This window comes from Anabas testudineus, chromosome 15 (assembly GCF_900324465.2).
Source record: "Anabas testudineus chromosome 15, fAnaTes1.2, whole genome shotgun sequence".
Lineage (NCBI taxonomy): Eukaryota > Metazoa > Chordata > Actinopteri > Anabantiformes > Anabantidae > Anabas > Anabas testudineus.
Window position 1 is genome coordinate 19603840 of NC_046624.1, and position 14805 is coordinate 19618644.

General features: G+C 41.0%; 2 protein-coding genes across 4 annotated transcripts in view; one reads left to right on the forward strand and one right to left on the reverse strand.

Moving 5' to 3' along the window:
• gfra1a (gdnf family receptor alpha 1a) overlaps positions 1 to 5275 on the forward strand; it is an 83408-nt gene extending 78133 nt beyond the window's left edge. For both annotated transcript variants that reach the window (XM_026356984.1, XM_026356983.1), the window contains 2 exons: positions 2202 to 2249; positions 3670 to 5275. In XM_026356984.1, coding sequence (XP_026212769.1) covers positions 2202 to 2249; positions 3670 to 3822 — 201 coding nt within the window. In that variant the 3' untranslated portion in view covers positions 3823 to 5275. The remainder of the gene's footprint in view (positions 1 to 2201; positions 2250 to 3669) is intronic.
• Positions 5276 to 13121: 7846 nt separating this feature from the next.
• Positions 13122 to 14805, reverse strand: part of atrnl1a (attractin-like 1a) — a 181647-nt gene continuing 179963 nt past the window's right edge. For both annotated transcript variants that reach the window (XM_026356595.1, XM_026356592.1), the window contains one exon: positions 13122 to 14385. In XM_026356595.1, the coding sequence (XP_026212380.1) occupies positions 14264 to 14385 (122 nt within the window). In that variant the 3' untranslated portion in view covers positions 13122 to 14263. The remainder of the gene's footprint in view (positions 14386 to 14805) is intronic.

Consider the following 14805-nt stretch of genomic DNA (forward strand, 5'->3'; position numbering starts at 1 on the left):
TAGTTTGATTGAAATCTCTAAAATGTTTTGCTGTGACAATTTCAGACATTAGCAACAATCTTTTCTCATGAAACCCTCATGAGTTTCAGCATCGTTCTTAGTGTGAGTTTGTGTGGTTTTGTCAGCTTGGTCCTCAGATAACTTGTGCTTTTTGTTACTATGCTTGAAATTCTTGGCTTGTTCCTGTGTTTGGGTCTTTATGCAGAGGCCTGCAAATACACCATGATTTATAGACATCATTTCACCCGAGCTTTGCCTTTTTTCACTTTGGCACTGAAGCAAAGGTGTAATAACAGAATACAGTTTCTTACTTTCTGTATTACTATGCCTGCTACATCCTGTACATCCCTATTTTTGGTCTGAATTCACTATACCGTATACTGGAGCCATTTATTATGCTGTCACACCTAGAGGCTGAGCACACACACACATACACACACATAAATACCCAGAAGCAAAAGCTGGAGTTACATTCACTTACAGCATCCAACCTGAATACAGTGGTTCAGTGTGCAGGTCATTAGAAGCAATGGAAAAAGACTAAAAACATGTCTAGGCCACAAACTGGTACACAAGAAACCAAAATCCTAATAATATGCTTAATTTACCAAATACAGAACAAAAATCCAAGATGTTCATTAGCTGATTACCAGGCCTGCACTGCACATCAGCAAAGCAGCTCATCGTGCAATCAACACAAGTGGTAATCACTTCGGATCTGTTTGGAACTTTACCTGAAGAGTACAGACAGAGAGGAAATGAAAATTACAAATACAGTGTGTCATCACTCATCAAATGTTAATTTTATTTTACATTTGTCAATTTACTGTTCATGACTCTGCAGCAAAGAGTGTAAAGATGTCGTACAGCCACAGAATAGTAAATAAATCAAGAAGGGGGAGAGTGGATTGGATATACAATCCTATATGTGTTTATGATTCACTGAAGACCTGCAGTTACAGTTTACCTTCCTGTAAACTGTAATCATGGACGGGGAAAGTTTGTAATTTCTCCTCATGCCTGTGTGGGTTTCCTCTCACAGGCCAAAGACATGCAGGTTGATTAGTGATTAACTGCCCATAGGTTGTTTGTGTCAGCTGAGTGGTTGACTGGCTGGAGTGTTCCTCACTTCCAGCCCCATGAATAATCGTGATCTTTCCTTAACTTTAACCAAGTGTTGTCAGTGCCTGACGCTGACCATTCATCAGCTGTAATGTACTGCTACTCGCTCCCTACTCTTGTATGCAGGTATTATTCCAAGCATTGACACTGGAGTTTGTCTTGCCAAATTACCGATGATGTGTAAAGGATGAGACCTCTAACTGTCTTCACAGTTTTCCTACAAAAACTCAGTGTTTAATTTCTTTAAACCCTGAAGGTGATATTTTGCAAATCTTAAACAAGTTATTTCAGTTAACTAAACATGCAGAGTTCAACCACACACAAAAAAAAACAACCTTTGCTAATTAAACCTTTACTATTTTTACCAGATCAACTGAGATTCTGCGATTAATATGCAGTAAATTAGTTTATAGAAACTCGTTCATTTCTGTCTTAGCAGTAGAGAGAGGGAGAAGGAGGGAGACAATCAAAGACTGTGTGTGTGTGTGTGTTGCAGCTATTGAATGATAAATCTGAGATGAAATCAGAGTGAGGGTTTGACTGTCCCTCTGCGCTTGGCTTCGCTCTTCTTCTCCTTTAAGTGTAAATATCAGAAGCTTTAAAAGTTTAACAGGCTCTCAGAGTAAACTCTCCAAGGTTACTGTCGTTCTTCCAATTTGACCAAAGTTTCCAATCTGCTTTTATGATTCGATCAACATCAGCGCTTTCACAAACGAACAGCTTGAACGTGATGGTTGAAGTTTAGTCACAGTGTTTGAACACTGATATCTGTGTTGTTTGTACCTGTTGTGTTAAAGTATTGACAGAATATTTTCAGTCCAATTAGATTGTAGATTGCTCCATCGATTGTTGACCAAGGCAGATTAATTACTGCAGATTCTCTGTTGTCTCTTTCTACTCAAAGCGCTGCAATGCTTGTTGTGTTGTTGACATGCAGTCAACTTATACACTTGACGTACAACCTTGAAACATCTTTGATAAATAATCTGTGATTGCATTCATTGATAAAAACATCCTGACAAACATGAATGTCTTGTACAGATGTTGTTTGACAGTTCTTTTTATTTCTTCTGTTACAGGCTCAGAAACTGAAGTCGAACTCAACTGTTGAAGGCGTTTTCTGTGTTGTAAGTGTGCTGCACTTTCAAATAAAAGTGTATTTTGTTATTTGTGTGATTAAATCATGAGAGAATTTACTGTGATGTTACAACTGATATAAAGACACTAATGAACATGTACTTCAGTTTAATCCTGAGGTCAATTAAAACAACTGTAATGAGAGAATGACTTATAAATAACTGCAGTGACAATTCACCTGTTTTAGTTGTTTTTCAAGTCTCTCCCAGGTAATTATTGCACTTAGTAATTATATTTTGGGTGCAAACACACCTGGTTGACAGAGCTGTCAATGAATGATGTCTTTATTTGGGGAAAAATATAACAGGTTGTAAAAACCTGCACAGAGCTTGTAATGGGAGATCAAATCTCAAACCGCTTCTCAGTTTTTTCACAGGGAACATTTTGATTTAAGACCAAACGGCAATTGCCTGAGTTATCAAATCATCACAAACTCTAAACCGACCTCTCTGTTGGAAGTCTCTGACCTGCCTCTGACAGCGATTGCTACAGCAATCCTTCCTGCCTCCTTTGTAAACTCCTGTTCTTTGTAGTTTCTTTGAGGCTGAAATAGGATTGTTGCTTATCTGGTGGCTTTTAAAGTTCACTGTAAATGTCATTGTACAATAATAAGGCACTGTTATGCACTGGACTGACATTTAATAGAGGCAGGGACAGGTCTGGAGGAGATGACCCAGCCGTTAGCTTGCAGCTTTATTAGCAAGCCAAAGACAGACGATGAAGCTCTATATACACAGACATGGTGGCGCATGCAAAACCTTACACACACACGTGCAAATGGACTTTAGAGTTTTCTACTGTGACATTTTAGTCGCTCTTACTTACTTTGTCAAACCAGATGAAAGCATTTAAGAACTGTTATAGGTGATATTATTAAATCAAACAATAATAACGACTTCAAGTTGTCATCTCACATGCATGAATTAAAATGCAGCGGGTATAAGACGCCAGTACTGGCCAACAAATCACTAGAGTTTTGAAAATTAAAATGACAGTGACTGCAGTTTTGGCAGCTGTTCATGTTTATTCAGTGGTCATCGTTTATCAAGCTGTCATGAAAAAGATCCCAGAATCTGTGGTGGACGAGATCCAGAGGTACCTGTCGCCACAGATTCATGAAACTTTCTAATCTGACTGTTTATATACAGCTGTTGTTTTTTATGATAAATATTATAGTTTATATATGTGTGCACACTTTATATCTAATACGATGTGTCCCAGGTGAAGTCGGCCTCCTCACCAGTTGATTTCTAAACAAGACACAAATATTGTGGTATTCCAGTAAAAAGACATTTAGCTTCAGTGTATTAGCACAGTAGTGAAAATAAAAGTCTGTGTCAGACTAAATGAGTTTGAACCAATCAGTTCAACAAAGTGTTTTTAAGCTCTGTGAATCTCTGTCTCTGTCAGGACCCGCAGATCGTCGGGCCCAGTACGTCCAATGCTATGAAGAACTCTGCTGTCTCCAGACGGCCTGCAGACCTGGCCTCCCTGCTGCCGCCGCTGCTGCTGTGGCTGTGGTACAGCAGCTTGCTGACTCTCTCTTCGCCGGGCGATTTGTAGCCTCGCTGCTTCACAGCAACAAACTACAACGGACTGACAAACACACATTTGTATAAAAGGAAAAGCAAAACATGAAATGATATCCTTTCTTCTCAGTAATACCTGTTGTACTTTTCTTTCCCTCTAAATTCTATCTATCTGTCTCTTTTGATTCCTAACTACGTTCACTTTTTTTAAAGAAGTTTCGGGAAGCTTTTTCATTTCATTTAGTTCTTTTTTTCTTCTTTTGCATTGCAGCTGTGTGCTAAAGCGGTGATCTACTATACATGTCTGCCTGTGTGTTCCCTTTGGGTTAGTTAAAAAAACGTTAAAGCTTTCATGTTGCTCACTTGGGCAGAAATGAGAAAACACTCGAGGACTACATTCCAGTAAACCGCAGCTGATCACTCTTGGAACAGTGCACACTATGTAAATGATCTTTGATTTTCAGAGTTGTCAAATCAGTTTCCACCTGCGTCTGTCTGTGTGTTGAGGCTATAGGTGGGATCTTTCGCTTAAAAGTCACAGTCAGTTCAGTAACGGCTACATGTTATCACGTGGACAGTCTTCTAGGTGTTACTCGGTCATCTCTGTGGTTTGTGTATGTTCTGATAATGGTGTGATCTGGTATTTTACGTTTTTAAAAGCTTAATGAAAGATCCACGTGTTTGGTTATCTGGCAGAAAACGTCACTTGAAAGCCTTTTTTTTTTTTTTCTTTCCAACTTCAAACATTGGAAAAGTTAGAACATCTGCACCCAAACTGTCTTTGTTGTAGTTCATACTGAACACGTTGCCGATGGCAAAAGCACACAGGCAAAGACCCACAAACACACACTGCACATTTTCACACATTCAGACAAAAACACACAGCGACACGCTTCCTCCCTTTTTATTTTTAATTTTATTTTCCTAACGAAGTGATTCTCACAGGACAGTAAGCTACTCCCTGCTGTGGATGGATGACTCCACTCCACTCATTAGTGTCTGTACATACCTGTAATTGTTAGATGTCCAAGCCATGTTCAGTATTTCTCTTTGGAAGCTGCTGCAGTTTAACCTGAGCTATTTTTTTAGTTTTGACGTACGTTGCTGCACTGCATCCACACAAACAGACAAGAGCCGAGGGAAAAAGTTAGCTCATTGTTGTCGAGTATATTCAATAGTAAGTCGCGCCTCCACTGCACCAAAGCTCAATGCATCAGTTCGGTGTGACGACGTGTTGCCTCAGCGAAACTGTCAACACGTGTTTGGAGGAGGGAGTGATCAGGAAAAAGTGACCATTTGCTGAGCTCTGCCAGCTTTAGTTGCAGCTGCTTCACCTGTCAAGCTCTGTACGCAGGTTACTGTAATACCTAAGGCTCTGCTGCCACTTAGGATTAGTTGTACATTTTGAAATAACTTCCAGACGTTCTCAAGTTGATCTGACTTTGCTGTGGAATTATCTGCTGTAGATAATTAAGAGTTTTCTTTTAATGTTTAATGTTTTTACACTTCAGGGAGAAGTATTGTACTTTTTGTTCCACTACATTTATTCATTATCTTTAATAACTAGTTTTAGTTACTAGGTACGTTTTACGGATATAAATTCTTAATAGAAATATAATGAACTATTAAATGTTGTGTTATTTTGGATGAATCAGCTTCACCGTGACCAGCTGCTGTCGTTGTTCTCCTTCTAGTCACCGCAGTATCACAGTAGGAAAGCCATGCTAATGTTTGCAGCTCACTGAGTGTCAGATAATCGCACAGTAAATCTGTCTCTTACATATTTGCTCTTATGCTTTTATTTTGGTAATGTTCCAGCTGTTATGACCTCTCAAAGCTTGACAGATGCAGACAGTAGTTGTTGGGTGGAGCTCAGCAAACGGTTGGTGCTTTTATTTTTTATTAATTTCTTTTTTTAAACCAGCTCCAGACCTGACGTGTGACTTATGTACTGGATGGAAAACGTCCCAGCAGACATAGAAGATGCTTCATCTCTCCTCCGATGGGGACGTGTGGTTTTTCAGTTCCCCTCATGTTGACAGACCCGTGATCGGGATATTTACAGTACATCCATCCACTGTGGCATGTTCAGCAAATGATGTTAACCATTTGGACAGTGACGGGGGCTTTTACGACACGCTGCTTGGGTTTATGTAGCTTCTCAGATCATGAATAATGTATAGTTGAACTTAAATGTTATTTACTGAGCATAAACATGGTATATGCACTGTATGTACTTGGCTGAAACTAAAAATTGGACAAATAAATGTCTGATGATATTCTATTCCAGAGCATTGTGACCTATTTTGACATTCAGATAGAACTTAGAGTACAGAGAATAAACCAGAAGATTGTTTTTATAACAACTTATATGTCTATTTCTCCCAGTATGTACATGAATACGTTATATTACTGCATCAGAGAGGGGATATCAGTGTTACTCTCTTATTGTAGTTAATTATGATTATTTCCCAAGCATATTGTTTTGTACCATAGCCCCATTTACGACATTGCCTAAATAGAGTATTGATTTTTTTTGGCTAAGATTTCAACTTATTTTTCTATCTTAGACACATTTCTGCTGTTTGGATCAGTGGAACGAGCTGCAGCGATCACAGACGCTCTGATCCGAAAGGCTCATGTTTCGAACGCCGTCACAATAATTACTTTGGTTTTTACTGCTGGAACAATGATGGCAGGAAAGAAAGATGTGGCGATTAAGAAGGAAGTAAATCAGACGAATCTATTGTTTACCACAGTAAGGATGTTATTTTATAGGATGTTTGAGCAGAGATGGACAACTGGCTGAACTCCACACAGCAAAACGAACCAGGGGCTGATTCATTTCTCAGATCACTTTCTATTTGAATCCCAGTGTCATATCTTCACAGACTTGGTAAAGGTTGTAGAGGTGGCTCACCGATGATGAGCTGATGTTAGGATCCCACTTTTGTTCAGACACGATGGTGAATGTGTTTGGTGTCCACCTTCACCCCATCTGTTGTTTCAAACTACCAGAAAAGGCGTTTCTGGAGATGCAGTCTCCCTCAGCTGTCCGGCATCATTAACCTTTTAGCTTGTGAAAATGTAAAATCTATTGTATAAAAAGGAAAATTAAAAACTGTTAAATCACCCAGACCGTCTGCAGTGGTGTTATTTCACAGACGATGATAAGGAACCAGAACACAACCTGGCAGAAACCAGATATGGGACATCAAGGATTAAAGAAAGTCTGAGACGATCCTGAGAGGCTGATAAGACGTCACCAGTTAATGTTGCTGACCTGAGGTTACGGAGCCAAAGGAAACACGAAGAGCAAAGAGATGAGACTGGATAAAGAAACACTCTGAGGTTCACACACAACTTTTTAGTTTTGGCCAAACAGTCTGAAGCCGGGGGGTCACATCAGGTCAGGCTGAGACAAAGACACACGTTTGAATCCTGTTCTGGGAGTGGATGACGAGTGTTGGTGTTCACTCGGTTTTTACTCCTTTATTCCTCTAATGTGGCTCCAGCTGTAAAGATACTGAGTTGTTCTACTTTCAAACCATTTGGAGCTGAGGCTAATTTAATAGAATGAACTGTAAACGGGCCGAATAACTCGAGAACTACTGCAGACGCCATTTAGTCTTAAAGTAAAAGGAGCAGCAGAGTTTTCTGAGCAGAGAAATCAATTCTCATCCAACTGATCCCATTTCACAGTAACTAGAAAGTGCTGCCAACTCCTCGTGTTGAACCTTTACTGTGTTTTTCTGCACTGACTCTGAATTAAAAGATGAAAACACAGTAATTGATGCTCATTAGCCTCAGACTCTCTGCTGGAGCAGCTCAGTGGACCACCGACCACTCCGGGTTCAGACAATGAGTCGTGAACCCTCAGGAGGTGGATCTCACAGTAACGTCCTGAACCACATCACAAATTTATTCTGAATCTCTGTTTTGGTGGAATTGAACAGGAACAAAGTGTTGAAGAGAACCGATGTCAGTTTCATCACTTCAATCTAAACTTCAAACTTTAACCAATTCTACAGATTGAATTACTTTTATTTTCTTTTGTTGTCTGAAGCACTTGCTGCGATTCTACTGTATGAAATATGCCAAATAAATTCATTGAAACAAAGCCCCACCCGGCCGGCACCCTCAGCGACGCAAATCGAACGCACCCAAGTAGTTACGCAGCCTCCAGGTGAACGCTGGGTCAAACTCACCTTGTGACGCTTCTTTTATTTTCAGAGGATTAAAGACAGAGCTGCTGCAGACAGGTGAGTACGGAGAACTGGGCGTTTGTGTGAGATGTGGATGTTTGATTCTTTTGCTTGTTGCTCTGTAGAAACACACCTGGACCTGGACCTGGACCTGGACCTGGACCTGGACCTGGACCTGGACCTGCTGCTGTACCTGAGTCGCTGCCTACAGGTGTTTCACATCCTGCTGCTGATGCACGGTGGAGGTCGTGGAGCCGTTGGATCCGCTGTGCTGTGAACGAGACTCGTTGTTGGACAGTTCAGGTGTTTGTTTAATATTATTTAGTTGTGTTCAGGTGCCTGTCTGGAAGATACCACCTCAGGTGGGGATGAGGCTGGAGTGAGGGGGGGTGAAGAGAGTTGGTATCTTCCAGGCTGGACAGGAAAAGAACTGAGTGATGCTGCAGAAAGATGCAGCTCGAACTTCTCCAAGACCCCTGACAGATGATAAAACAGTGCTGAGAGTGGAGCGGAGCAGGAACCCGGTGGCTCCAGCTCCCGTCCAGGCCTCTGGTAAAGCAGTGCTGACAGTCCCCGACTCAGAGGACGTCCACTGACTCATTTTTGACATTATGAATAAAACATTGAAGTAAAACAGAGGTTTGATGGGAAAAGCTCTGACGTTTGCACATCACTGTCATCAAATGCCAGAAAATGAGCCTGACATTTGAAGAGACTTCAGAGTCACACTGTAACTCTCCATTATCTTCCAACACGGCCGTTAGACTCACTGCTCGTCCAAAAACAACAGCGACTGCAGTTTGAGCACTTTATCTAGAACAGAGTCGCTCTGGGACGCGGCTTTAAATGTCCGAGTGGCTCCTACTTCAACTTTTTAACTGTGCTGAGGAATGATGCTGTTTGTTCACACAGGAGTAGTTGGATACGTTTTAGATAGTAGAATAACTCCAGACTACTTTACAGCAGTAGTTTTACATGATGGAAACTGCTCTCTGACCCTGTGGACACGTCAATCCACGGGTAGATTGGAGTTAATCATGGGTCAGGTGAAAGTAATTAGAATTAGGAATTTGAGATTTGAAATCAGGCCCATTGATTCAAATCCTGTGTGAACCTTGGTTCTCTGCGACCTTCTATCTTTTCCAATGGACTGAGCGACTTCAGGACGTCGACCGACACTTGGTTAAAGCTGAAATTACACCAGACGTCTGTTGAAGGACAGTTAGAAACATTAGAACAAATGTAATTATCAACCAAACACAACAGAGAGTTTTACTGTCTCTTTTCTTTAATGACATTTTTCAAACTCAGTTGTCGACACTGATTATTTTCTAAAGCACGATTAACTGCGTTGTTCAGTTTTTCCCAGTTCATAGTTCAAACTGTAAACTAGTTTATTTTGATTTGATGATTCTTCAGATAAGTTAAAACACAGATCTGGTTTACAGATCATTCATTTTCCTTGGTGACTGGAGAGTTACTAGAAGATTGAAAACGTTTATTTGAATTATTAGTTTAAGTTCACTGATCTCTCATCAACCTGAGACCTGCAGGCAGCTAACGACAGATACAAACTAGTCAGACAGCTTCAGGAACTCGAGCTGTGCTTCTGTCTGCATGAACTGGATCTCTTCAAGTTTACTGGACTGTTGTGACCAAGGTGAAATACTGTGTGTGATAACTGAGCTCTAAGAAGACGTGCGACACACTGATATGAGAACAAATACACAGATCAGTGTCTCCTCTTTAAATTCTCTCTATGTTAAAACGTACTGTTCATTCTTTGTGGTGAGTTTCCTCCATCATGTCCAGCTGCTCTCAGTGGACGTCGTGCCCTCTCCTCTTGTTCTTCTTCTTCTGCTGCTGTTAACAATCCTCCTGATATAATATCTTTTTATAGTTGATCAATCGCTGAGCCGGACTCATTATTGGACAGAGGAGGTGATAAAACTTCACATAAACACGTTGAGTCTCTTGACACCAGCATGAATTAAGTTGAGTTAATGCGTCACAGAGGAATCGATGTGCGGCCGGTTCACGGCACCAAGACGAATCCGTCGTGAGCACTAACGCTGTCTTTGTCATAATCATCTGTGGTTGTTTACAGTCGTAGTTTAATTAGACAGTTGTTGAGTTGTTTACAGCAACAACGACTTTTTAAAGCACAGATCAGTGAATGATGACTATTAAAGACTGATCACGATCAGACTGAGGTACATGACTAAATTAAAACACTGTTATTGATCCCAGTAATATTAATTCTAAATGATGTGAGACACAGATCAGAGTCACTGTTTCATAATGTGCATCAAGTTTGGAAGGTGCAGAGCGAGTCGCTGACCCTGATCAGATCTTCTCAGACGAACATCTGCTCTCAGACGAACATCTGCTCTCAGAGGAACATCTGCTCTCAGAGGAGCATCAACACAGTGACGACCACAGGATCCACGTTTCTGTCCTCACACTCTTTGGATAGATGTCGATAGAGACGTGAACGTTAGCTGAACAAACATTTGGCTGCTGAAACAGTTTCTGTAGGTTTGCTAGATCCTGCTGGTGCCCCCCCAAAAAAATTAAACTTTATCAAAGCTATTAGAAAATCCATCAGTCACATAGCAACAGTGTGATCGTGGAACATGAGGAGCGATGCTGCAGCTCACAGTGAGACACCTGGACGTGTCAGAGCTGAAGGACGCAGACAGAGCAGGAGGCTGCACACAGCGTCACACAGGCTGGAGCACTGCAGAGTGCTCTGTAATCCTGTACCCCCCCCCCCACTTTCAGTGGTGACCGGTTTCTTTAAGTCGTCTTAAAGTTTGTTGATGATGTTGTTGTAGTTGTTGTTGCTGTTGTTGTAGTTGTTGTTGTTGTTGTTGTTGTAGTTGTTGTTGTTGTTGTTGTTGTTGTTGTAGTTGTTGTTGTTGTTGTTGTAGTTGTTGTTGTAGTTGTTGTTGTAGTTGTTGCTGTTGTTGTTGCTGTTGCTGTTGTTGTTGTTGTTGTTGTAGTTGTTGCTGTTGTTGTAGTTGTTGTTGTTGCTGAGTGCTGAGTTGCTGCGCTGTGTTTCTGGGAGATGATTCACTGGAGGCTGGAGTCACAGTGTCGTCTGCTGCTTCTCACGTCGGCGCTGATCGTAGCTCGTTAACTCTGCATGTGAACGCACCTCGGTGAAGTGAAGTTGGGGGGTTTGCGCGTGTGAACATGTGGGAACATGTGGGACTCGTGTCACGAGTGTGTCGGCCTCATCAGAGAAGAACAGATGTTGTGTGTTTCTCAAAGCCACTAACTTGACGAGTTCCTTTCTTCTTTCCCTCAATTTGTGTTTGTTGTTCAGGTATTGAGCTTCTTGTTACTTTACCCCCCCCTCTTCATTCTCTGAACTGGTTTGAAACATCAGATAAAAGATGCACTAACAGATAAAAGGGAACGTGCACCACTTCCTGCTGCCTCTGACGTGCAGGTATTGAGCAGAGCAGAGAAGCCAGCAGAGCACTTAATGCTAAATACTGCAGTCTTTTATCTTGAGGAAAATACAGTGAGCTGAGTGTAAAAAGCAGCACTTATCTCCTCCTGGTCACTAATGGTGGTGACAGCAGCAGCATTGACCTCATGTAATGTTCTGAGGCCTTTCAAGTCCCAAAGTAGACTCTGGAATAAAGTAGTCGAACGCAAATGTCAGACAGGCAGCGTGAAAATAGTTCTCATCAATGACGGAGTTCATCGAGTTTCCAAATGAATGTCACTTAAAAACGTAGAAAGTGGAAAATCAATTCCAATAAATGTTCAATCAGATCATTTCTGAATCAGAAAGATTCCTTCTGTAGTGTTCAGCGTCCCACTCACAAGGTCTTTTAAGGTAAAATAAGGCATATGCAAATGATTAGTGTGATGAAAGCTTTGTTTATTTGCCACCACAGTTCTGACTGTGAGGGGATTCTGAAACGCAGCCAGATGTTCGAGCGCTGCAGCCACCAGCTCCTCCACCGCGGCTCCCTGGAAAGAATTTATGTCGGTGTTTTGTTCTGGTTCCACATTTGCACAAAAGCATCCCATTTTTGCAGATGTTGAGATAACCTCAGAAATCCGGCCCCCGCTGCTTCATGACTGAGGACGTCGTCCAGAGTCCGTTTTAGAGCACGCAGCAGCTCTTTGTTAGCGAAGCAGCACGAACATAAAGAGAGCAGATTTATTTCACTCTATAAACTGCACCTTTATGTGGAACCACATTTGTAGACAAAGCCCCACTGTGATGCTCACGACACATAAAGAGTATAAATGTGTTTGTGCACAATCGCAGCAGTGGAGCCACTGTTGATGGTCCCACACCTGTGTGTGAGCACAACACAAAAAGAAACCGAGTAAACGGCACCTGACAGATTATCACAGAGGTTTATTCCTGATGGTTGCATTAGGAGATGTTCGTGCACAGTCTGCATTTTGGCCTGAGGGCTGTGATCATCTTCTGCACCTACTTTTCAGACTATTTCCTGCTGGAGCAGTTTGTTTCTGAGAGTGTTTGTCAATGTCCATGTTTAGTGACAGTTATGACTTCGTAAACGTGGATTTATTTGTTCATAGCTTTAATTTGTTTTTTCCTGATGTTGATTCTAATGTGTTGCAGGTTTTAACACTGATTTATTTCCTAAACAAAAAGCTCTAGCAGCTACAAAACTTAATGTATTTTCTCTAACGTGTTATGAACAGTAATGTAAGTTCTGCAGGTGGTTTTAACAAAACTTGCAGGAATGTTTATATTGAACATTTTCATTACAACAACCATCAAACTGCATTTTATGAAGTATTAAAGACGTCTTCAGTTGACGTCATTGGAAAACTTTAATTACATGTTTATTACAGATGTCTCGTTGTTTTCTACTTGGTTTTTTTTAAAGTACGACGCCATCACATTTGTTGAGTTAGTGTAGTAACAGAACTGTGACTGTTGGTTTGGAGGCTGAGTTGTAGTAAATGTGTAATAACACACTTTAATATTTGTCCAGGCAGGTTCGTGTAACTCCATCAGCAGCGTTTGGTGACTGGAGAACATTAATCAATACAGCAGCAGAGGTAAGAATACACACCGTACATCAGGCAGCATATATCAAAATGCTTTAATTGTAAATGTACAGATCTTATGTTCATATTGACAAAACCAGAGGTGAGCTGCCCTTTGTTAACAGAAGGGTTCATAGAGACAAAACCTGAATTAAAACAGTCAGGATCAGTTCATATGCAGTTTATATACTGACTCCACATGTGCATAAAGACTCTACTGTGTATGTGCAGTTTACAATATTAAAGGAACGGTACAGGTAGAAACTATTACACAAACCTGCTACGACATAAAGAAAATATAGATTTGATATGTAAATCATATTTTTTAGAAATGAACAGACAGTAGAAACACACGAAGGGAAACTGCACAGACCTGCTCTAGAAAATCTGCTGTGTCTTTTCGTGCACTTAAAATATTAAAATCATTGAACTGTAATTTGCATAATTAATAATTAGTTTATAAACAGATGTTACATAAGTTTGGCTCACTTATAAACAGGCATGAGATTTACTGGGTGTCGTCTGTAGCTTCACAATAACACGTGGTTTAGTAGAGTCATCAGTAGTACAGTGTGTGTTTATCGACGCCGCCTTTGAGAATCATGACTTGCATAAAATTATCCCACAGAGGGTCCCGATGTACTGATAAAGCATTTCACTGTTAGTGCATAATACAGATGTGAACCAGGCCCAAACTACAATTAATGGACCTTTCTGTTGCAGAGGACCTGAGCAGATATCAAAGTGGAGAATTAAAATGTTGAGGGAGTAAAAACAAAAGCACAGGTATTTTTAAAGGATGAATTTTAACATCAAAAAGTTTCATCACAAGATGCAGTTCAACATTTTAACAACAGTAGTTTTTAAAATCCGTGAAGGAGACATTTCCTCAAACTGTTCAAGTGTTTTGCATCGATGTAGAACGGTCCGTGTGGTTCTTCCAGCATTTCTCCTGAGTCTGAGTGGGTCTGGAAGTTACGAGGACTTCAGATCAGTTCATTTGATTTGAGCTCACGACGATCCAGAACCACAGGACAGGAGGGTGAAGTTCTGCCAGCTCTCACAGTAAGAAAACTCTCTCAGCGTCGTCTATGTGCATCAGTTTTCCAGGCTCATCAGGACAAAAGAAGCATGTGGAAGTTTTCCAGCTGATCCGTTTCCCTTTGTCTTCACTGGAGACATTTTTCGGTGACCGACGTCCTGGTGAGCTCATCCTGTTCATACACAGGTCCCTTGGTGGTGCACAATTTGTTTGCGGTGCTTCAGACCCAGGCCTCTTTCCTTGAAGTCCATCACTCGCTGCTGTGATGTGTCTATAAGAGCACTGGCGATAGCAATACCTGGAGACAAAGGAGAGTGAGGATCAGTGTGGAACAGATGTTCATTCAAAGCTCTGCAGAGTGTTTTACTGCGAGCGTCCACGGCTTATTTAAGACTAGTGAAAGTTCTGAGCTGCTATTTTCTCAAATCCAGGTTCATTTTCTGTCCGAGTTTCTTTCTTCAATACAGTTATTAAATGTAAAAGCTCTCTCGTGGGTCCACCTTAGTCTTTAACAGTCACGCGCAGTGAAATCTGTAGTCAAATCTCATTGTAGTCAAATCTGATTGGAGTCCCACTGTACTGTATTTGGAATAAAGAGGTGAACAGACAATGTGGAGTCATTAGTTCAGACTCTCCTTCACTTTTTCAAGTGCATGTTTCCCCTCGTTAACCTAAACTCACTATCTTAAAGTGAAAACAGAATTTTAAAATGTATGAA